Source organism: Talpa europaea (genome assembly GCF_964194135.1).
Source record: "Talpa europaea genome assembly, chromosome: 15".
NCBI lineage: Eukaryota > Metazoa > Chordata > Mammalia > Eulipotyphla > Talpidae > Talpa > Talpa europaea.
The window spans coordinates 978,799-1,001,972 of record NC_140083.1 but is presented as its reverse complement, the minus strand read 5'-3'; the positions used below and the strand labels follow the sequence as shown (position 1 = coordinate 1,001,972).

At 66.3% G+C, this 23,174-nt stretch overlaps 1 protein-coding gene across 8 annotated transcripts in view; it reads left to right on the top strand.

Annotated features, from left to right (window-relative positions):
• Positions 1–5,029: 5,029 nt before the first annotated feature.
• The window catches only part of TBC1D22A (TBC1 domain family member 22A), a gene marked incomplete at its 5' end in the record, with an annotated part of 97,805 nt that continues 79,660 nt past the window's right edge, over positions 5,030–23,174 (top strand). For 5 of the 8 annotated variants that reach the window (XM_084254505.1, XM_084254503.1, XM_084254507.1 and 2 more), the window contains 4 exons: positions 5,030–5,091; positions 12,667–12,723; positions 13,324–13,679; positions 14,119–14,295. In XM_084254505.1, the coding sequence (XP_084110631.1) occupies positions 5,030–5,091; positions 12,667–12,723; positions 13,324–13,679; positions 14,119–14,295 (652 nt within the window). The remainder of the gene's footprint in view (positions 5,092–12,666; positions 12,724–13,323; positions 13,680–14,118; positions 14,296–23,174) is intronic. The other 3 variants (XM_084254502.1, XM_084254506.1, XM_084254508.1) reach the window with 3 other exon arrangements.

Genomic DNA, 23,174 nt, shown 5'->3' with positions numbered 1-23,174 from the left:
GGGGCAGAGTGGCAGGGACCCCAGAGACGCTGGGTCAGCAGGGTGGGGTGGGCAGGGAGGCCTTGTGGGCTCCCACACTCCCCGGGAGTTCTGGATACAGGTGGACCCGGCATTGTGCGGGGGCGCGTGGTGAGGCCCTGACTCAGCTGTCCCCTGCGGTCAGGGGTCCAGGGCCTGCAGCTACTCTGCACCTGCGCCTGGGGCACCTGGTGCTGGCTGAGGGGCAGGGGTCTGACCCGGGCCTGGCCTAGAGCCGTCAGCATGGGGCTGCGGTCAACCTGCCTCAGCCGCTCTGTGCACCCCGAATCCAGCCTCGCAGACACTGTGGGAGGAAGCAGAGCCCAGGCCAGGCCCGAGGCCAGCCTGGGGGGGCGCGGGCCACTCCCTCACCTCAGTCCTGCGTCCCTTGAATGTAAATGGTGGTGGCAGATGGTCTTTCCTGCTGGCGCGGGGCAGCAGGCGTGCGGCCCCCACATTTGAAGAGGGGTCCAGGCCAGTGGCCAGGCCCGGGCAGTGTGCTTCCCCACGGGCAACAGCAGGGAGGCAGAGCAGGACGCTGGCCCCTCTCGGGCTCCGTGCCCTGCTGCCCACAGTAGGCCTGGCCTGGCACCTGGGCCCAGGGGGAGAGGAGTGTCCAGAGAGGCTCCCTGCAGGCTCCTGTTTCTGAGCCTCCCTCGGGCCTCCCTCTTTCCCCTTGGGGGCTGCTTCCCGCCACTGAACTCACTAGCTGGGGCTTGGGGGCTGGGCTGTGGAGCGTTTCTAGGCCTCAGCCTGCCTCGCACAAGTGGGTGCAGAAGGGCCACGCCAGGCGCCCGCGGCCCTCTCGCGCGTGCTGCTTCTGTTCCGGGGACACGTGGACCCAGCAGAACTGGGCGGCTGGGTTCAAGAGGCACAGAGCTCGCTTTGTCTCCCCAGGGAACCCCCCTTCAGCCCCCCTCGGAGGAGCCTGCATTGCAGGCACGCCCACCAGCAGTGGGAGAGCTCTGGGGGGATGTTTAAGGGCCGCTCCTTAGCCAGGCCGCCCCCTCCCAGTCACCCTGGAGGAGGGGCAGGGTCTGGCCCCGGGCAGTCTGGCCAGGCAGGAGCACACCTGGGACCATGGGCCTGAGGGCGCAAGCTGCGGCTGAGAAGTGGGGTGGGGCTTCCCAGCTGCGTAAACTGACTTTCCAAGTACTCCTGGAGGGTCTCGGGGGTCCCCTACAGATGCCCCTGACCCCCACGGAGGCAGGTCCAGGCCAGAAGTGAGCAGGGTGCAGTACAGGACGACCTTGGTCCCAAAGTAATTAAATGGGAAGCCATCGTCGCGGCCAGGCTTGCGTCTTGGGGAGGCCACGCTCGTGAAGGCCGCCTTTGGTCTCCGGGGAGCCGGGAGGGACACTGGCCTTCTCGGGGGTGGGGGAGCCCACCGAGGAGGCCGTGGAGAGCGGGAAGGCAGAGTTGCTGGGCACCTGCTCGAGGGGCGGGCCGGGCCAGCGGGGAGGCCTCGGCTGCCTGTTCCCTGGGCCGAGGGCTGCCTGGGAGGCAGGAGCAGGCTGCGCTGGCCAAGTGCTGGGCTGGAAGCGTCCTGCCTCAGGAATGACCCTCGGCCTTAAAGGCCACCGGGTGGACGGAAGGGCCTGGTCTCAGCGACGATCACTTGGGCCCCATCTGCCAGGTCCAGGTCTGGTTCCCAGGGTGACCCTGGGCCCCTCATCTGCTCGGAACTTCCCACCCTGCCTGCACGGCAAGGAAGAGGCTGAGCTTTTAGCCCCATGATCCCCAACAACACGGGCCCTGCTTACCACCCCACCTCTCGCCCCATTTCACAGAAGGGGAGGCCCAGAGAGGAGCTGGGGCCTGTGCCGACCATCCCCACCCCGTCCCCAGGTTTACAGGGGGGTGACATGATGCCTGTGACTTGGGGCACGCAAGGGCACAGGGCGAGGAGCCGCGGGAGCACGCGGGGGCGGGGGCTGGCTGGAGCAGGGCTCCCCGGGGCCGGCCCTGCGTCTGTGAGTGTCGAGGGGGGCTGGGGCAGCTCTGACATCTTCCTCCTTGCGGGAGACCATGGCCAGTTCCTCTTTCCGCGCTGCTGGGCCCTCTGATTGCCGACACCTCTGAGTCCTGTCTGCCCGGCCTTCCCCGGGGGCGGGAGTGGTGACTCAGGCCCATCTGGTGCCCACGGCTGCTGCCCGCCCTGGCAGCATGCCCGCTGGTCGGACGCCGGGTGTGGCCGAGGCGGGCAGCCGTGGGGGAGCGTCTGGGGTCAGCGACGGACAAGAGCAAACGAGGAAATGCGGAAACAGCGGGCGGGGTGGCGGGCGCGGGGCCAGCGACAGGTGCTCGGAGCCCTGACCTTGGCCGGGAGCCCGGAGCCGCTGTGGTCTCTGACAGCTCCAGTGAGCTGGGCGGGGACCCCATGGCAGCCTCTAGGGGCTTCTGCAGCCCAGCTGGGGCTTGAAATCGGGGGAGGACCGTCAGCTCCCCTGTGCCCCTCTCCCTCCACTCCTATCCCACCTGCTCCCCGTCTTCGAGGATGGGTGAACACCGCCCCGCTTCACAGATGGGCAAGGTGACACCCGAGTGGGCTGGGACTCGCTCAGCCACTGCCCCTGCCTCCCACACCCCTCTGAGCACGTCGGTCAGGGAACAGGACGTGTCTGGGCCTCAGGCCTTCCCCAGTGGAGACGCTCTGGGTGCGAGGCTGGTTCTGAAAGCCCAGCTGCAGAGACGGGTCCCGCCCTCGATGGTGAGCCCTGCCAGGCTGGCCCAGCAGCGCCCCAGGGTTCCGGCCCCGCACAGCCCTCTGGGGCAAGGCAGCCCGGCTTCCATGTCTCCATTTCTTTCCAGTCATTTCTACCTCCTTTGACAAGTATGTCCTGAGACCCAGCCTGCCGCTCACCAAGTGGCTCAGAGGTGGCCGGGTCACTGGGGTGGGGCCCCTTGCCCCAGCACAGCCCTCAGCAGGCATCTGGGCAGTGTGGGTGCTGCCAGCCACGGCGACTGGGAGTTGCCTGGCGTCAGGGACCCCTGCAGAGACTGTCCACCTTGTCTGGCCTGGGCCTCTGCCCCTGCTTGACACTGACCGCCACCTTGGGCTCCCTGGTCGCCCCACCCAGGGCACAGGGCCAGCTGCTGGGAAACTGAGATTGGTGCCGGCGGCCTGAGGCGGGGCGCTCCCAGGTTCCCAGGCTGTCCAGGTGTCCCGTGTCTCGGCTCAGACTCTGAGGCGCCCTGTGGGCCAGGCTCCTCCCCGTGGCCTTCTGTGTTTATGCCTGACCAAGGCTGGTTCCTGCCTGCCGGACCCTGTCTCTGTGTCCCTCTGCGCCACCTAGAGACGCAGGTGACGGAGCAGCCGGGAACAGGCAGCGCCTCCCCTCTCCCTCCCAAGCTAGCAAGAGGCAAGAGTCAGTCCCGCAGGTGCTCATGGGCTGGGCAAGAGCAGGGGATCTGCAGCCAGGCCTTGCTCCAAGGCTTGACTCCAAGCTAAGCTTAGCCAGCGGGCAGGTGGGTGACTGCACTGCAGAAAACACTGGGGCAGGACCTGGAGGATGCCCTGCCCGCAGGCCCAGGCTGTCCCCAGCACCTCCCTGTGTACATCTTGCCCTGAGGAGCACCTGCCTCTTCCAGGCCGCCAGCACACAGGGTGCACCTTGCTGCCTGCTGCTGTGTCCCCTGCGCTCAGAGGGCGCCCCTGACACTGAGGGTGGGTGCAGAATAGCAAGTTGCCTGTTAGGGCATAGGAGTTCCTAGCTAAGTCCCACCCACTAGGTAAGGTTTACAGGGGGTGATGTGATGCCCGTGGCTTGGGGGACGCAAGGGCACTGGGAAGAGGGGCCACGGGAACTCTCGGGCGCAGGGGCTCGGGTGTCGGAGCAGGGCTCCCCGAGGCTGGCACAATCTCCTCTAGTGACCAGCGGGGCTGGGGTGGGGGGTAAGACACTGGTCCCGCCTGCAGTCTCACCAGCTGTGTGCTGAGGCAGACACAGCTGGGCCCAGGCGCAGGGCGCTACAGCAGCGTGGGACGCCTCACCGGCCCCGGCAGGCAGGCAGCCGCCATGATACCCGCAGGCCCCCGAGTGACGCCTGCCTGGGCGAGTGCTGGCCACTGCCGCCTGTCAGCACCAACCCGGCCCGGAGACGCTTAGCCAGAGGCTAACAGCAGATGTTTATTTCAAAAGAGAACTGGCAGGTGTGCCCAGGACTGGCTGCTGGGGAGCGGGGGCGCGCTGACTGGCCAGGGGAAGGCCCAGAGCAGGGCGGGGGCAGCCCCTGGTCCTGCAGGGCCGGGGCGGCGGGGCCGGGGCGACGGCTGGCGGCAGTTATCTTCACGTGTCTGATTTTGCTCTCCCCCCCAGGCTTGCCTGGCCGCCTCCTTCAGTGTTTCCCGGCCAGAAAGTGCCCTAGCCTGGCGTCAGTTTCCAGGCCCCAGCGGCTGCTTGGCGCCCCCTAAATGTTGGGGGGGCCACGGCGGCATGGGCGGCTTTGGGTGATTTACTGGGAAAAATATCCTCTCTCCCTCCCTCTCTCTGCACATCATTTCTATTAAAGTTCCTTCATATTAATACTAGGAGTCTGCCTGCCTTTGTGCTGGGGTGCAGGACCCCATTTTACCGGTGCACGTTTTGGGGGTCCCCAGGTTACCCCTGCGTCGCCCAGCATGAAGCCTCCGAAACCCGCTGTCTTCTCCCCCCGCACCACACAGGGGGCCTCGGCAGGAGGCGGGCTGAGCACCCGGTTCTGGGGGGCCTCCCCGGTGTCCCGCCCACACCGGCGCCCCGGCGCCCCGCCCCCGCCGCCCCGCCCAGCGCGCCCCGTCGCGCGCTCATGTCGTCACACCCGCGCCCTGCGCCACGCGCGCCTGGGTCGGAGGCGGGACTTCCGGGCGCGCGGAGGCACAACTTCCGGAGGGAGGCGGAAGCGCCTCTGGGCTGTGCGCTCGGGAGTCCCGGGACCGCTGAGGGGCCGCCCGGGGCACGGAGAGCGCCGCCGGGGCCGGCCGGCCGCACTGGGGCGCCGGGGCCGCGGGCCTGAGGGATGAAGAGGGGCCATGGCCAGCGACGGGGCCAGGAAGCAGTTCTGGAAGCGCAGCAACAGCAAGGTCCCGGGCAGGTGGGTGTGCCGGGGAGGGCCAGGCCGGGGTCAGGGGTCGGAGGTCAGGGGGGCGCGTCGCCCCGCGGGCGGGGGGTGGCGTCGGGGTCCGGGGGGCGAGCCGGGGCGCGGAGGAGGCTGCGGGCCGGGGGAGAGAGGCGTCGGGGGCGGGGGTGGCCGGCCGGCCGCGGGGCCCGGGCGGGAGGAGCAGCCCCGGCAGGGCTGTGCGGACCCCGCGGGTCCACTGCGCCCCGGGCTCCCTGGGGACGCGGGGGGCGTCTGGCCGAGTCGCGCGTCGGGGGTTCCGTGGGGTCAGGAGTTGGGGGGAGCGAGCGGCGGGGAGTCGGCTTCCCGGAGGGGGTGTGGCGGCTCCGGCCCACTTGATTCGCCGCCTTGTTCTTCGCGGCCGCAGCTCTTGCCTCGAGGCAGGGGAAGGATTTGAGGCTCTTGTGAGTTGCCACTTTCCGTCCTCAAAGCCAACTCCTATCTCGAGTAAGCAGCAGGAAACAAGTTACTTTTTTTTTTTTTTTAAATTAAATGCTTACAATGACCCTGCAAGCTTTACAGCTCCAAAGTCCTCATCTGATTGGCACTGCAGAACCCTGACCAGGCCACAGGGGACACGGAGGCGTCAGAAGGAAAACACGGAGGATAAAATCAGCGCTGGTGAAAGTAGATCAGTGATAAACAAGTTCCAGGATTTCTAAACGCAGTGTTATAAACTGAAGTGTGCAGTGCTGAGAATGAAGAATTGCTGTAACTGCAGTGACTTCGAGGAGAATCATTCATAAACCCCGTGAATTCCTAAGTATTGCTTGATAAACAGCCTCGCTTGAATGGTAGACTCTCACGCTTTGGATCTCGTTGCGTCAAAACAGAAACCTTAAATTTTCTGAGTGGTCCGGGAGTTAGTAGGTGACTTTGAGACTGGAGGGGGCCTCCAAAGGTCCCCCTTTACTCCGCAGGATTGTGAATGAGGGACGATGGATGCTTTCATCAAAACCAATGTCAAAACCCCTGCCGTGGTCCAAGAAGATGTGACAGCTCGGGAACAGCCAAGATAGGAGGTCCTAGTGGGGACAGCAGCAGGTGCCCCCAGCATAGGCACACGTGGCGGTAGAGATTCTGTGTGTTACATTCAGATTTTGGGGTTTTGGTGCCTCCTCTGTCTAGATAAACTTTCATTTTGAACAAGTAGCTGAGATGGAAGACTTGAGCCGCCGTGTGATGTACAGTGGACTGAACTTCGGGTTGGCGACTGCTTTGGGGTGATGTGTTCCCCCCATTCACTTTTGCCTGGACGTTTATGATCTTGTTGGGAACTAGGGTCTTTGCAAGATGTGGTCAGCCGGGGGCTCAGGGTGAGGGAGGTTGTACTTGAGTTGGGGGCTCGAGTCCAGCAACTGGGGATCTTAGAAGAGTGAAATGTGGGTGGTGAGGCAGACAGGGGAGATGGCACGTGACGACAGGGCCCGTCATTGGAGCAGGGTATGGGCAAGATATAGAGGATGGCTATGGCGCCCCGGGAGTAGAAGCTAGAGGGCCAAGAGGGGCTCTCCCTGGAGACTCCAGGAGGAGCATGGGCTGCCAGCACCTTGATTTTGGACTTCTGGCTCCCAGAGCCGAGGGAGGGTAAATTCTCTTATTTTTAGCCGTTAGGTTTGTGGCCATTTGTTACCACAGCCACAGGGAACTCATACTGGCCATGACTGTTCTCTGAGAGCCCATGTCCGCAGAGACAGGCTTTGTTTTCCCTTTGCTTTTGACCATGTGCTGTGTCTTAGGTGTTTTGAGAGCAACTCCTAGGTTGTGGGTAAGGGTTTGAGTGGAGTCTTGGAGACCTGCTCGAGGCCGTTCCTGAAGGCGGTGGGGCAAAGAGAGGGGTCAGGCCACCAGACAGACTTGCATTGCTGCTTCGAGTGCCCTGGCCTCCTGGGGTCTTGTCTCGGCCGTGCTGCTGCTTGGGGCGGCTGGGGAGCTCACAGGATGGCCTTTTTCCAGTCAGCCTGTATGTGACCTTCCTGGGGTGGTCGGCGGTCACACGTTGGTGTTTAGCTGGTGAGCCTTGGCTCCAGGCTTGGCAGGCCCAGGGGCAGCGCCCCCAAGGCCTGCTAGGAGGTTGTGAGGGCCTGGTGGCCTGCACCAGTGTGGCGAGAAGCCGCTGGATTTTGGGCGTGTCACGGAGACGACAGGATGGCGAGGGCCAGGAGAGGGCTGGCTCCTGTGCGGACGGCCGGCTCCCGAGGGCTGTGGCTGTTGTGGCTGCGGCGGCTGCGCTAGTGTTCCTGCCACACGCCCCTTTCAGGGCCCAGCTGGAGCCCTCGCCCACGGGGTGTGAGGACGCGGGCCTTTGGGCTCAGCTTTACCTGGGGGCGGCCGCAGCCAGGCGTGGGAAGAGTTTGTAGGTGGGACAGCGGCCAGAGAGGCCCGGCTTGAATGTGGCGAGGCTGGGGTGTGGGGGCCAGCTGGCCAGAGGCCAGTCCCCGTGTCGCCACAGCCCTCAGCTTCCAGCTGGCAGGGCTGCCGGGGCAGCCTGCCCTCCCGTGGACTCGGAGGGCCGCCCTCTGCCATCAGCTGATGATGGGAGTGAGGGGACGGTCGTTCCTTTAGGAGCGAGGCGCCAGGGCCCGCGGTGGTGCCAGGCGTGCGTTGTGGAACACAGGTGGGCCGGGCGGGCTGGGGCAGGTGGCAGGCCAGGGAGCATCTGGGAGGCTTTGGGAGGTGCAAGCTGGACTCAAGAGGCCGCAGAGACTGGGTCTTCAGGGTCCTGTGGGGTAATTCCCTGGTCCTGCCCATCCTCTGTGCTGGGGGTGGGGGGCATGGGAGGGCGGAGGTGAGGCAGCTGGGGCTGTGGGGCTGGGCTCTGGGAACTGGTGGGCCTCACCTGTGCCAGGTGGTCACCAGGGGCTGGCTTGAGGGATGGGGTGCGGGAGGCAGAGTCATGGCCCTGCAGTGTTCGTGTCCTGGGGCCCCTGTGACCTGTAAGCCTCAGGACCTGTGAGGAAGCGGGGTTAGGTTGCAGCTGGACTAAGGGCCGGCCAGCTGCCCTGGAGAGGCTGTCCCAGCTCGGCTGGTGGCTGTGTCACCCTGTGAGCACTTAGAAGCGCTCAGAGAGTCGGCGTGAGGTGGACCCCTCTGACGGTGGCTTCCAGGATGGAGGTGGGACCCCGCTGGGGACCAGGGACACCCGGAAGCTGACCTGTGTACAGGGATCTTGGTCCCACAATGACCAGAAACTTCCGCTGAAGCCCGCGTGAGCAGGAAGTGCGGCCTCCTCAGAATGGCCTCCGGAAATAGCGCAGCTGGCCACACCTGGACTCCAGCCCGCCGCCCAGCCAGGCTCCTGACCCACGGCTTTAAGACAAAGACTTGGTTGTGTGTGTGCGTGTGTGTGTGCGTGTGTGTGTGCGTGTGTGCGCACACGCGCTGCTCAGTCTGCGCTCGTTGCTCTGCGGCGCCCCCAGGCCCGTCCGAGGGGAGGGCTGCAGCCAGCCCTCGGCCGCCTCCAGCAGGGCCCGCCCCTGAGCCGGGCCTCCCGCGTCTCCGCAGGTGGGCCGCCCCTCACCGACACCTCTGCCAGGTGCCTGCCGTCCCCAGGGACTGGGCTGGACTGAGGGCCCCGCGTCCGCAGGGCCGGCTGTCGCCCCACGCGCGGGCGTCCCCGAGCCTCGCCTGCCTCCTCGCGCGGGTTTTGTTGTTCAGTGGGGTGAGAGTCGGTGTCGGCCCTTCCGCTTTTCCGCGTCCCGGGGGGGCCCAGGAGTGCTCCTGCGCTGACTTGGGTTTGTGGGGGGCCGTGTCGGGGACACGGTCGTGCTGTGCCCGCGGCCGTCACTGCGGGCTCGGTTTCCTCACGTTGTTAAGGGCCCTTCGCTTTGCCTGGAGACTTTCTAAAATAAGCTACTTTATTTTAAAATAAAATAAAATTAAAAGTCACATTTTCCGTGTCACGGGTCTGTCGGCGCCGCGGGTCTGGACTCTGCCGGGCTAACTCTAAATGGGGGCGGAGGCAGCGACGTGGCTTCCCGGAAGGCTGCTCTGCACAGTGGGAGCGGCCGGTGCGCCCGCCTCCCGGGCTCTGAGGGCGAGGGCGGAGCCCGCCGGGGAGCTGAGGGGCCGCCCCGGGAGCCCGCGCCCCTTCCGAAGTGCCAGGGCCCGGCCCGGCCTGCACGAGCTGGGACGAGGCGGTGACCCCTGGTGGGCCGGCTCTGCTGTGCCCTGGCTGCCGCTCGGCGTCCGCTCCTGGGTCCACCCGGGTGGTGTGGGGACTGGCCCTGTGCAGCCCTTTGGGGTGCAGCAGGGACGCAGAACCTGCTCCGCACTTGGAGGTACCCAGGGTCCTGCAGACAGGGTGGGGAGGGCCCCGCCACCAGGCTCGGCCCCGGGGAGCGCCGACCCCTATAGCCCCGTGGTTCTCTCGGGGGTCCAGGGATTTGGGGAGGGCTGTGAGTGGGGGTCCAGGGTAAGTGTTCGTGCTGCACCCCAGAATTGAGGTGGCGCAGGCCTCGTGGTGACGTCCTCGCCACGGTGTCCTGTCTCCCCTGCGCCTGGCTCTTCGCGGGCATCCACCCGCTCAGTCTGCACGGCGCCTGGGTGCCACGTGGCCGCCTTCACAGACGGGGGCTTACGCCGAGCCGAGGTGCGGCCCAGTGGTGCACACCCCCCGGGCCGGGCCTGGGCTCGTGCAGCTCGGGCCGCCTGCCGGGCCGGGGTGGGGGACTGCAGCCGGGGTGGGGGACTGCAGCGCTGTGCCCCTGATCCTGTGTCCTGGGACTTCCTAGGTGAGACGAGGCGCTTCTCCTGGGTTCACCCCAGCGTTCCCTCCCCACAGAGGACTCGGGCCCCGGGGACAGGGCAGCCGGGCCCGTCCCACTTCCAGGGCCCTGTGCTTTGCGGGACTTCTGTTCTGAGTATCCAGCTGGTTTGCTCCTAATTTCCTCCTCTTGGGGGCTCACGTGGAAACTCCAGCCTGAGTGCTCTGGTGGGGAGGTGCCTGCAGCGCCAGGGGCTTTGGCAGGCCCACAGCATGGATGCCCTTCCCACCTGGGGGTGCGGGCCTGCCCATGCCAGCTCCGTGGATGCCTCCCGGGGCAGCTTCTCAGCAGCAGCAGCGCGGCCCAGGCCCCTGCCCAAAACCACAGCCCTGCGCTTGTCTGGCCCACGGCAGGCCCGCTTAGCTCTAGCTCACTCTCGGGCCCGCCTCCCGCCTCCCAGGTCTGGCGTACGCCGGCGCTGCCAGGGTCTGGCCTGCCCTGGCATGCGTCCCGGCCGGGCTGGCATGGTCACTGCCCACCACCTGCCTTCTGGCTAGACGGCGCTTGGGCTTGACTTTGCTGGGTCTGACCTCCACGGTCAGCCCTGGCTGGGCCCGGCTCTCTCCTGCGCCGTGATGCAGGTTCTGACCCGCGCCTACTCTCTGGAAACATCTCTGCAGTCTGCAGCCGCGGCGAGGCTTGCTGCCTCTGGGCTTAGCGCAGGCGTGACAAGGGATGCCCATTCCTGTCTTGTGGGTGGGCTCTGGACCGCCGCCGAAAGCCTCAGCCGCTGGTCAGGGCCGAGGATGTGGGTGTGACCAGTGTGGCGAGGCAGGCATGGTCCCTCCACGTTCCTGCAGTCCTTGGAGACACGGCAGCCCTGGAGAGCACCCCGCCACCCGCCTCGCTTTCCCATGTGAGCATGTTTGCAGGTGGTGAGGCCGGTGGAGGGGGCTCTGGCCGGCGGGGTGAGGAGAGCGGGCCGTTCTGCAGCTATAGCGAGCCCAGGCCGGTGCTTCCCTCCTGTCGGGTCGTCGGGACCGGCTTCACCAGGCGGAGGGAGAGCCCACAGGCCGCCCCTTCTCGGGCCCCTGGCGCTGTGTGGTCGCCTCTCAGCTTGGTGGGTGGTGCTGCCTGGCGCTTGGTGGGCAGGACCTGCCTTGCCCGGGACGGCGGGAGGGCTTGTTGGCCGCGGCAGCCGTTGTGTCTTCCCTTTGGGGCTGGTCTCGGTCTGGGCTGGTTTTCTGTCCCAGGACCAGCCACTTGCGCACTGGCGCTGCCTGTGTCAGCCAAGCGTGATGTCACAGCCAGCTCTGCCAGCCTGGCCCGGCGAGGCCAGGGAGAGGCCGTCGGCTCCTGCATCTGGACGGGAGAGGCGTGTCCGCCTCTGGAACCTGACTCCTGAGTTCAAAGGCCCGTTGCTCAGCTGTCTGCGCGAGAGGAGTGGCAGGGAGGGTAGCTGCGTTTGAATCGCGGGTGCACCCTGTCAGCAGGCCTGCCCGGGGGTGCAAGGGTGAGCCCGAGGGGGCCTGGTACAGGCGCCTCCGCGGACCTGCCAGGGCCTGATCTCCGTGCAGTGGGGGGTGGGGTGCGTCCAGGCGGCGTGGGCCAGGCCACTCCTTAAAGCTCGTCATGCCTTTGGGCACTTCTTCGGGTGGGTGACGAGAGAGCCGCTGACGGGGCGGGTGGGGTGAGGCGGTGGCGGAGGGCACAGTAGAAGCGTTCATTCCTTCTCCGGGGGCCTCTGAGTTGCTGGGGAAACTTATTTGCACATCTGGGCGCGCCCGTATGTGTCAGGTCGAGGCCAGTGGCCGGGCCGGTCAGTCACCGGCCTAGTTCTGGTTCAGAAAACGGCCCTGAGCGCGAGGGGGCGTCCTGCGGCGTCGCTCCGGGAGGACGGCGGGGGCTGCGCACGGCGCCGCCGCCTGTGACGTCACACAGCCGGGATGGGGCGCTGTCGTCCGCGCGGCGACGTGCTGCTTCACGTCTCTGTGCCGCCGAGGACGCCGCCGAGGGTGCGTTTCCTCTGAGGCTTTGCGCGCTCGTCCCCGTTTCGCTCACGGCTGTGCCCGCCCGCTGTGGCCGACCCTTTCGTCAAAACCAGACACGCGCTGGTCCTGTGTGTGCCGTCAGCCTTGTCTTCGGAGCGGGCTCGGGGTCGAGGCTCCGCGCTCAAGCTGAGAGGCCCCAGGATCCGCAGGAGTCCCCCTTCCCGGCGAGGCTGCGCCGGGCCCCTCGCGGCGCTCTGGTGGCCCTGCTCTTTCAGTCTGCACCCGGGCTTTGCCGGCGCGCCTCCTGCTCGCGGACTCGCGGCCTGCCCCTGCCGGGCCCGGCGCCTTCGCGGCTCCCGGCGCGCCGTCTCGGCCCCACGTCCGCCGGGAGGAGGGCGAGGGCAGAGCAGCCGCTTGGCGGACATGCCACTGGCCCGGACGTGCCGGCGCGTGGACGTCCAGGGCAGCCCCCCGCGGCCTCTAGGAGTCATGTCTTCGTTGCATCCTCAGATGTGTGGCTCGGGGGCAGTCGGGGCAGACCTTTTGCTTTTGTCGTTTCCAGTCCTGCCCGTGCCCGGCCGTCCGCATGCAGGGTGAGCTGCGGTGGCGCGGAGTGGCCCCGGCGGGCGTGCCTGCGCTCTGTGGAGGCGCCTGGGCCCTCGCAGGAAGGGCTGAACCGCCTTGGGGTGCCATTCGCCCCCTCCGCATGGGTCTCGGGACCCCGGCTTGGTGGCAGCGGCTGTGGCCCCCGACGGAGGGCTGCTCCCCAGTCGCCTGAGGGACTGGGGCCTTTCCCAGCAGTGGGCTTGCGGGGAAGCTGACCACAGCGTGACTCGTCTTCCCTTTCTCCACAGCATCCAGCACGTGTATGGCGCCCAGCACCCCCCCTTTGATCCGCTGCTGCATGGCACGTAAGTGAGGCCTCGGCGCGCTCCCGGCTGCTCAAGCTGGGCTGGGGGCGGGCTGTGGTGACCCCAGCTCCCTGGGCTTCTTGTGGGGAGGGGGGCCCTTTCGTTCCACACTTGTCAGTGGACGGGCTGCCCCAGCTGGCGGGGAGCCTGAGCGGAGAGCAGGTCACCCCAAGCCGGCGGCCCTGGGGCCTGCTAAGGTCACCTGGTCTGCCTCCCTCGCCTCTGCTGCACTCTCCCCGTGTCTGGCCCCTCCGCCAGGCCAGCGAGCGCCGTGCGGCCCTCGGGATGCATCTTTGGACGGGCAAGTGGACCCTGGGGGCCCAGTGTGGTGACTCGTCCTCCCGGGCTGTATTTCCCAGCCAGCTGTGGGGGAACTTGGTGTCCTGGCCCTAGGCAGAACGAGGGGGGTCCCTGGGGACGCACCTGCCGCCGCTGGTCCTCACGCGTGTTGGTCCTGTGCGGACGCCGGTGCGTGTCTTCAGGCCTGCTCAGGAGGGGGGTTCATAGCGGCTGCGGCTACGTCTTCAGGCTTTGGCGTTGACTGACTGGGGTGCGCACGGCCTGCCTGGCCTCCCGAGTCACAGCTGCCTCTGCCTGCAGGCTGCTCAGGGCCCCGCCCAAGGCTCCCGCCACGCCGGTCAAGGCCAAGAGAGTCAGCACCTTCCAGGAGTTCGAGAGCAACACCAGCGATGCCTGGGACGTGGGCGAGGATGACGACGAGCTCCTGGCCATGGCGACCGAGAGCCTTAACAGTGAGGTGGTCATGGAGACGGCCCACCGCGTCCTGCGCAACCACAGCCAGCTGCAGGAGCAGCGGCTGCAGGGGGCCCCTGAGCCGGAGCCCTCGCCTGAGCCCGCACTGGAGCCCACGCCCCCGGCTGAACCCCCTGCCGCCCCGAGTGGGGACCTGCGGCTGGTGAAGTCGGTCAGCGAGATCCACGCGACCTGTCCCGCAGGTGGGCGGGCTGTCGCGGCAGGCGTGGGCCATCTCTCTGCCGGCCTCTGGCTTCCTTTGAGTCCTGGGGCTCAGGCGGCCGCGAGCTCCCACGTGCCCTGGGGACCGCCCTCACGGGACCCCTGGAGAGCTGGAGGTTCAGACCCGCTTCACCTCTCACCCGCCTCGGTGGACCCCTCCACCTTCAGCCCCGGGGGACCCAGCGCCGCATGCCCTCCCCTCCCAACGCCCGAGGGCCTGAGGACACCCACCCCACGGGGACTGGGGTCGCTACAGCCTGCTCCCATGGGCCTGTCTCACTAGGCAAGAAACTGCCCAGCCTGCAGCAGTGGCCGGTGTCATCCCTTTGCCCATAGTCAGGCCCAAGTGCCCGGGAGGGTGCCCACGGGAGCAGGCTGAGCGGGGCCGCGGTCAGGGCTTCACCCTCTGTTCTCCCGCAGAGAGCGCCCGTGGCGCCGCCCCGCTGCACAGGTCCCAGTCGCTCCCGCACTCGGCCACCGTCGCCCTGGGAGGGCCGTCCGACCCCAGCGCCGGCAGCAGCTCAGCAGCGAGCGAGAGAGTGGCCTCTCGGCTGGACAAGTTCAGGCAGCTGCTTGCTGGCCCCAACACGGACCTCGGTGAGTCCCGGGGCAGGGCGCGCGTGGCCGTCTGGTGTCCAAGAGAGACCTGTTCTCGACTCGGCCTCCACCCTCGCGCTGCCCAGTGGCTTGCTGGGACCGGCCTGCTTGTCATCACGGTCGCTGCCAGAGGTGCTGGCGTGGTCACCCCCTCGGAGCCGCCTGCCCAGCTGTCCGCTCTGTCGCTCCTGAATCCCACGTGTGCCCTCTGGCAGTCTCATGCCCTTCGGCAAGCCCCTCGGGGCTGCCCGGGTGTCCTTGCTCCCTGGTGGTCCCGGGGCTGGGACCCGTGACCTCACGCCGACCTCGGGGCCTTCCTGCCTGGCCGGCCGGCTGGTGTGGAACACTGGGACGCCCGCGCTCCTCTGGGCCTGGTGCTGAGGGACGCCCTCTGCAGCCCCCGTTCACCCAGTCCCGCCTCACCTTGGTCCGGGCCCCTCCGTGCCGGCCTTTTGTTGGCTGATGAGGGCTCAGGAGGGTGGACGCGGCCAGGTCCTGGGGCCCTGGGCCGGGGCCTGCACTGGAGGGGAGGCCTGGGCCAGGCACAGGGCCCCGCTCGGCCAGCAGGTGGCGTGTGAGGCGCACGGCTGGGAGCCCAGGGCGGCCGTGTCCAGGCTGGGCCTCCCCGTGGCCACTCTTCTGAGGCGCACTTGCGTTTTGCTGGTGCACGTTTTACAGCCTCTGAGTCACAGAACGGGGAGGCCCTTTGCTCTCCCCAGCCTCCCCCAGAGATGGTTCATCCATAGTTTTGTTCAATTTGCATTTTGATAAAATTTCAGATTTACAGAGCAGCTGTAAGGTTAACACCAGCAGTTCCGATCGGCCTTTAACCGGACTCACCACATCTGCGTTCTGCACGCTTCCTCACTCAGCGTGTGCGAGTGTGTGTGCGTGCACATGCGTGTGCGTGCGTGCACGTGCGCCTTTTCCCTGAGCCTCTCGGTGGGTGGGGTGCCACCATTCCCCCCCCGCAGTGGGGACAGGGTTCCCTCTGGGGACTGCACGTTTATAGTTTTTCTCCAGAATGTTCAACTCTTTGGAATGGTACCAGGTCTGTGGAGAAGGGTCTTGTGAGATCGTCATACAGCCCCTTTGCTCTCCTCCCCGCAGGACCCCGGCTCGGGAAGCTGGGGCTGCTGAGGGGCTGGGGGATCAGGAGCAGCTCCGCCCTGCCTCGCCCCGGGCATGTCCAGCGAGTCCCGGCGCCTCTGTGGGCCCGAGCCCGCTCCCTGCTTTTGCCGCCTCGTGTCACACGTTTGGGCCCAGCCGCGAGCGCTGGTGCTGGTGGCTGCTGACCGGACGCCACCGCACCCTTGGTCTCGTCCTGCCTGGAGTGCAGTCACCACTCTGGCCCCTGATGCTGCTGTGCCCCACCCTGGCTTGCTTGGCCGAGGTCTTTCTGCTCAGGCTTTTCTGGAGTCTTCTGAGGTCAGTGGGCACTTTTAACAAGGTGACAGCCATTTCTTAGTCTAATTACCTATTCATGTTTTTCTGTAGCTCATTAACTCGGCCATACACTCACTGATTTATTCATTTATTTGGAGAACATTTCTTTTTTCTTTTTTTTTTTTTTTAAAGATTTATTTATTTATTTACACAAGCACTGGGCACAGTCAGACGCGCGGGAGGGTGAGAGGATTCACCAGAGCCAGAGCGGGGAGCAGAGCAGGCAGAAGGACCGAAGGACACTGCTGAGGGGAGCAGCGGGCGGCAGGAGAGGTCTGTGCGCCGTGTGGGACCCTTGCCCGGTGGCCGGGGAGCAGCCGGGGATCGAACCGACGCTGCAGAGGCTGCGGGCAGCTTCGCAACCCAGCGCTCAACTGCTGCGCCACCGGGGAGGCCCTATTTGGAGGACATTTCTTCAGCATCTCTGGCGCTGGCTCTGAGGACACAGCGATCTTTCTGTGAGTCAGACTCTCTGGCCTGTGGTCCACGTGCGAGTGGCAATGTGGAGGCCGAGCAGGCCTTGGCACGGCCTGTCCCGTGCAGGCAATGGGTGGGTGCTGTGCCCTGCACACTGCTGCCCCCGGCCTCTGTCAGTCCACGGGAGACTCCCCGCCGCCCGGGCTGCAGTGAAGGGGGGGCCGTGTCTGACTGTGCCGTGTGCTGGCACTCAGGTGGTTGTTGAATGAATTCACGAGAGCGCAGACCAGCCTCGGTGGCCCCTCTTTGCGAGAGACGGATTAGCTCACTGTGAAATCTGTTTTTCTTCTCGGCCAGAAAGCCGTCAACAGGGACTCTTGCCTTTATCGTGTTGTGGGGGTGATTGACATGTTCTTTGTGCCTGGAAAGCAAATTATGTTAAAATGTTCTTCAGGATCTATTTATAGGGCACTGTGCAGTGATGCTTTGTGCCGCCCCGCGCCTCCTGCCCTGCCTGGAGGGTGGGTGCGGCTGGGACTGGTGACCTTAGGGGAGGGGGCGTGCCCCCCACTCTGCCTCGTGCCTCCCTCAGAAGGCCGTGGGCCTTGTGCCGTGGTGCCGGTGGTGCATTGAAGTGGACCATCCCCCATCCATGCTACCCCTCAGCCCCGGGACTCGCCCTGGCCGCCCTCCCCTGCCAGGGACAGCACTTCTGTTAGAGGGCACCCCAGAACCCCAAAGCCTGCTTGCTCTAAATAGGTCTACCATTTGCTGCATCAAGGCAAAACATAGGCCTTTAGCGGGAAGGAACTGTAGTACAGTCATCATGCAGCACAGACGAGGGGAGGATAGAGTCTCCAAATCTGGCACCCAGAGTTGCCCGTCCCCTCGTGGGTGAAAGTCCAGCAAACAGGGCTCACCCAGAGCGAGGCCCGAAAGCTGCCTCAGTCTAGAGCACCTTCTGGCGGGGACCCGCAGAAGAGGGTCAGAAACAGCCAGCCAGGTCTGGGAGGGAAAGAGCAAAATCAAGATCAACGCTGCCTTTGCCACCTCCCCACGCGTCTCTCACCGCGTCTGCTTCCCCCAGGCCGGACCAAGGAGCCAGCGCGGCTCCCTCACGTGTCTCTGCCCCTCGTGCCTCCTCAGGCCCTTCTTGCTCTCCCTCCTCTTCCTTCCTCCCCCAGGCGCCTCTCCGGCTGCTTCTCCTCCCTGTTCAGCCCCACCCTCCCTTTGGTGGGGCAGGGAAGCTGGAACCTCCTCTTTTCCTGGGGACCCCCGTTATACTTGGATGCGTACCGGGCGCTCCCAAGCAGCAGCGTGTTGAATCTGAGGGCTGCCACGGCCTTGGGTGGCAGAGGCGACTGGCCTGGAGGGCAGAGCCACCGACTGAGACCCTGTCGCCCTGGTCACCTATGCTCAGGGTGCGTGGCCGTGCATGGGTGGTCTCTGCTCCGGGGGCTTTTGGAAGGTGACTGGCGCGGTGGCCTTGGGCCAGACCAGGCCTAAGATGCGCAGGGCCCAGATGCGCAGGCTGCTTCCCTTCGCCCACTGAACGTGGGGGCTGTGGGCAAAGTCGGCTGCGCTGCGGTTCTTCGTGTGGCCTGGCTGACACAGGCTCCGGCCGGCTTCCAGGAGCTGGGGTGCAAAGTTTAGTCTCCTAGCCAGGGACACGAGGCCAAAGCCTTCCTGCCTGGCCTTAGCTGCCATGTGGGCTCACCTCCGTCCTTTGACTGTGCCTTGCAGGTGCACAGATGTGCACACGTGTGCCCACACAAGAGCCCCACGCAGTAGACACGTGCCCACTACCCCGGCCTGCTCTGGGCGCTGCCCGCCACACAGACCCTGCCACCGCCGCCCAGCACAAGCTGCTCTTCACGCCGAGCAGTGAGGCCAAGTGGCTGGAACCAGGGCCAGGCGGACCCAGGGTGGTGCCCACCATCTCCCCAGAGCAGGGAGGGAGCTGGGTTCCTGGTATACCCCTCTGCCCTGGCACCCAGCCTGTAGCTTCCTTGCTTCCCCTCTTGCAGCTGGGGTTCTCCTGCCCCCCCCCCCCCCCCCGGATTCCCCTGCCCATCCAGTGTGCTCTCCACCTCCCAGGCCAGAGGGAGCTCCTCTCCCCGTCCTGAGGTCTGCGGCTCCCTCTCTTGCACCAGAGATCCCAGGGGCCCCGCTTGAGCCCCGTGAGTGGGGTCCTGCAAAAAGGGCGGCGCTGGGCCTCCCCGGTGGCGCAGCGGTTGAGTGCTGGGTTGCGAAGCTGCCCGCGGCCTCTGCAGCACCGGTTCGATCTGTAGCTGCTCCTGGGCCACCGGAGGAGGGTCCCGCATGGTGCGCAGACCTCTCCTGCCGCCCGCTGCTCCCCTCAGCAGTGTCCTTCGGTCCTTCTGCCTGCTCTGCTCCCCGCTCTGGCTCTGGTGAATTCTCTCACCTTCCTGCGCTTCTGACTGTACCCAGGGCTTGCATGTATAAATAAATAAATTAATTACCTATATATTAAAAAAAAAAAAAGGGCGGCGCTGTGACGTCAGAAGCGGACTCCTGCATCTCCAGCCAGAGTGCGTCCCGCCGGGTGAGGGGCTTGTCCAGTTAGCAGTGTGGCCAGATGAATACGGCGTCCTCAAGGCCGGAGGGAGCCAAGCTGGACCGTCTTCCTGCACGATGTATGAGTGGCCGAGCCATAACAGGAGCACCTCAGGAGCCCGTGCTGTGGGGGGAGTGCTCAGCGCCGGCGGTGGCCTGCGTCCCCAGGCTCTGCCCGGCCGCCTCCTGGGCTGCGCGCTCGTCTCCAGCTTGCCCTACGGAACCGGCTCTCTTCCTGCTCGGGGCCGGCGCTCGGAAGGTCACTGTACGAATTCAGACGGAAACGGTTTGACAAGGACTGACTGTGTCACTGCTTTGGAACAAAACCAGCAACGGCCAGAGGCAGACCGAGCGCCGGCTCTGCGCGGCATGTGAGGGGCGCGGGGCGCAATGGGACGGGAGCCCGTTCCTCAGGGGCAGCCGTCTCTGGAGAGACAGGCTGTGGCTTGCCTGCCCTGGAGAGGCCGGGCCCAGTGTGGAGTGGGCAGGGCGGGTGGTGGGAGGCCCCGCTGCACGACAGGCAGGTGCACACACACCTCGTGCCCACGCAGCCCAGCCTCGCCCTCCGTGCCGGGCTGAGGGGCTGTGGCTGTGCTCCCGGAGGGCAGGCCCCGTGCGGACACGCTGTCTGTGCTGTGCTCCAGGTGCTGGTGGCTGCCGGGTGGGGGTGGCTCCCGGTGCCCTTGGAGCTGTGGCAGGGCGCCACGTTGCATCGGAGGGTGGTGCCCCAGCTCTGCCCACCTTGGCTCCCTTATTGGGAAGCCTGTCCTCTGGGCACAAGAGGGTGGCTAGCCAGGCGTCGATGCTTCCTAGAAAGTCTGTTCTGGTGGCCACGGGGAAGGTGGTGTGCAGGGGCCACACTGGGTCCATGCGAGACATGCCAAGAGTCCAGCCATCCTGGTGAGGGCAGCACAGATGTAAGAGACGTGAGCGTCTCTAGGACCGGGCCAGCAACGGGTCGATGCCGTGGCTTGTGGGAGAGAGGCAGGGCAGCGGCAGGAGGGGCTAGCCGGGGCCCCGGTGTCCACGTCAGGCCGCGGCCTTCGAGAGCAGCGGACGGCCTGGTACAGGGCCTGCCAGGCAGACTCCGAGGTGGATACTCTGGCTGCCATTTTGTTGACTGGTGGCGGGAGTGGAGGCTCCCAGAGGGTAGAGCCCTTGCCCGGGCTCCAGCGATCGGCCTGCCCTGGTGGGGTCTGCCAGGCCAGGGTGTTGCTGTGGGGCCACGCCTCCCGACCTCCAGCTCGAGATCCCGTCTGGGAGAGGGTGAAACTTTGTTTCAGGCGAGCCACACCCACGTGCTGACAGCAAAGGTCCTTAGCACTCGCTTCCCAGGCGCGCCCGGGTGGCGTCGTGCCTGTGGGCCTCGGTTCATGGCTGCCTGCGCCCGCTGGGCTCTGGGCAGAAGCTGCACATGCAATCAGAATTCATGCACACGGTCATGTTGCGGGAACCTCCATTTGCCTTTTAGAGGAAATCCCCGATAAAACGCTGATCGTGCCCCTCGGAGGCCGGCCCCGGGCACTGCGGCAGAGCGGGCAGAGCGGGCAGAGCTTCCTGCAGCAGGACCCGCTGCCCGCGCCTGCCCGTGGCTGTCCCGGACTCGTGTCTTGGGTGACAGGGGCACCCCGAGGGGGGCCGCGTCTGAGCAGGACGCCCGCGTAACCATGTTCAGGAATGGCCAGGCCGGAGGCCGTGGGTGGGGTGGGTCCAGAGAGGCGCCTGTGCCCTCCTCGGGGAAGCCCCCGTCCGCTTACCCACCAGCTGTGCTCCAGCTGTGCTCCCCAGTTACTGCCATCCAAGTGGGGTCCCCTGACCAGCATGGCTGCTCGAGGGAGCGGTCACTTACAAGCAGCTACTCGTCTCTGCGCTGATTCTGCTGAAGCCCACGAGGGCGGTGGTGCTGATTCTGGAAGCTGACGGGCGACGGAGAACGCGCTGAAGGCAGGCACCCGCTCACTGGGTGGGATGCGCCCAGGCCAGTGTGCAGAGGCCCTGCCTCCTGACCTGTGGGTGGAGGAGGCGTGGGGCCAGCCCCTCCTCGGGTGGGCCAGAGGACAGCGGCGGCCCCGGTGGTGTAGAGGCCAGTTCCCCCACCGCAGGCTGCATCCTTGTGCCGGTGCTGCCGGGAGGCCTGGGCTCTTGTGCTGGGGGCGCCTGCCAGTGCTCAGCGCCCCCCCCCCCCCGCTCAAGCTGGGGGTGCCCCCGAGCATGTGGGAAGTCGAATGCCCAGAGGAGGGCAGCAGTGTGGGGCTGGCCTGGAGAATGTCCCAAGGCGCAGGGGTCAGCCGCTGGGTGGGCCGGGTGTGGGTGCGATAGCCGCTGCCTGCTAGTGGCCAGGGCCTGGGGCAGGGTGCAGGCTGCGGCTACAGGGAGGGCCAGGCCTCTGCCCTCACTTGCTCTGCCACGTGCCCTGCGAATGTCCAGTGGCCTTTTTTTTTTTTTTAAAGATTTATTTATCTATTTGATTGTTTATTCATGCATACAAGCACTGGGTACAGTCAGAAGCGCGGGAGGGCGAGAGAATTCACCAGAGCCAGAGCGGGGAGCAGAGCAGGCAGAAGGACCGAAGTACACTGCTGAGGGGAGCAGCGGGCGGCAGGAGAGGTCTGCGCGCCATGCGGGACCCTCCTCCGGTGGCCGGGGAGCAGCCGGGGATCGAACCGGTGCTGCAGAGGCCGTGGGCAGCCTCGCAACCCAGCGCTCAACCGCTGCGCCACCAGGGAGGCCCTCCAGTGGCCTTTTACTTAATCTGCGTTCAGGTGTCCCTGTCCCCTCGCAGATGACGCCGCGTTGTAACGTGGCTCTGTGATATGAAACAAGCAGGGACGGCTCTAAGTGACGGGATAGACCTCGCAGCTTGGCCAGCCCGCGGCTTGCATTTCCTGACACAGCCATAAGCCGCCCAGGCTGCTTTCGTGGGGGCCCTTGAGAGGTGCTGAGGGGCGGCGTGGCTAGTCTGAGGCAGCCCGTCCTTTGACGTTGGGCCCCTAGGGCTGAGGCCGCACTCTCTTGCCGTTTGGTTGCACAGTGTGTCCGCTGCGCAGGCAGTGGGCGGCCGGCCAGTGCGTCCCCGCCGAGGGCCCGCGCTCGCTGTCCTCCCATCGATCTTTTTAAGAAAATGCGTTTTAAAGTCAGTTACAAATGTCACTTTGCCCGTGGAGACTCAGGCGTGCACACCGCTGCCCGGGTTTGCTTGTTTTAGAGGCACAGTTTACCCCCTGAAATGCACACACCTCATGGCAGTCCAGCAGGGTGAGTTTTGACAAGCGCGTGACCTGTGTGACCCCAGCTCTGTCAGGCGCAGACCTCACCTGGAGGGTCCTGCCGGTGCCTTCTGTGGCGCCCGTGTGGAGCCCTGTGCGCCCGGGCTCCGGCAGGGCTGCCCGGGGGAGGGCCGGGCCAGGCTTCTGTCAGCCAGGCGTGCTCGGCTGGCGGAGTCCTCAGCGGCGTGGAGCCCCCGCAGGCCCCTCCGCGGCCCTGTGGTGCGGGTTCTCCTTCCCTTCATTTCCATGGTGATGACAGCTTCTCTGCGGATGAAGATGCTCTGGCTGCGCGTGACAGGCACAGAGACGCGCCGTGGCTGCTCTGGGACTCCCCGGGCAGCAGTCGCCGCCCTCAGTGCGCGGCCTGCGTGCGCGAGCCCTGTGTGGCTGCGGTGCCGGGGGCGGCCTGTGCTGTTCAGCAGTCGTCGGCCGGGAGGGGCTCACCCCTCCGCTGGGGACTCTTCTGGAAAGTTCTGTGGAGGAGCCATCTCAGGTAACGGTGTGGAGGGCACCGGCGCCAGGATCCGTTGGAGAGGGCAGCTGGGCGCGCACCGGGCCTGTGGGGGCCGGGCACCCGTCCTCTGGGCGCAGGCGCCCTCTGTCTGATGGGGCAACCGCGTCGTGTTCTAAGCGGAGCTGCCTCTGAGAACAGGGCGCCCCATGGAGAGCAGCCGGTGCCCAGTCCTCCGGAGGACGAGGCCCACCGCAGCACCCGTGGCTGCTTCCCGCCTGTCTCGCCCTTGGCGTGCTGCGTGACCCCGAGGGCCTTGCAGCCCAGGCCACCTGTTTGGGCTGCCCAGTCTTGGCCCAGCCACACGGTCTCTGTTCCCAGCACTGTGGGGCGGGGCTGGCCGGCTGCTCTGTGGACACTCCGGGCCTGGTGCTTCCTTTGGGAACCACTCGGTGTGTCTGCTCCAGGGGGGCTGCCCACAAGTGTCTCCTGGCCGTGCCAGTGTCCGCGGTCAGCAGAGCTCAGTGAGTCCGCCGTCAGCCACTGCCCAGACAGGGCGCCTGTGGGCTGCGTTGCTCCTCTCGCCCCGCTGTTGCGAAGGCCCTAGGCGTGCAGTGGTGACAGCCCGTCCCAGTCGGCGTGCAGTGGCGCCCGCGCAGAGCCAGCGAGTGAGCTGTGGCCGGTGGCTGTGCTGGGCCCACACCAGGGAGGGCCGTGCCTCT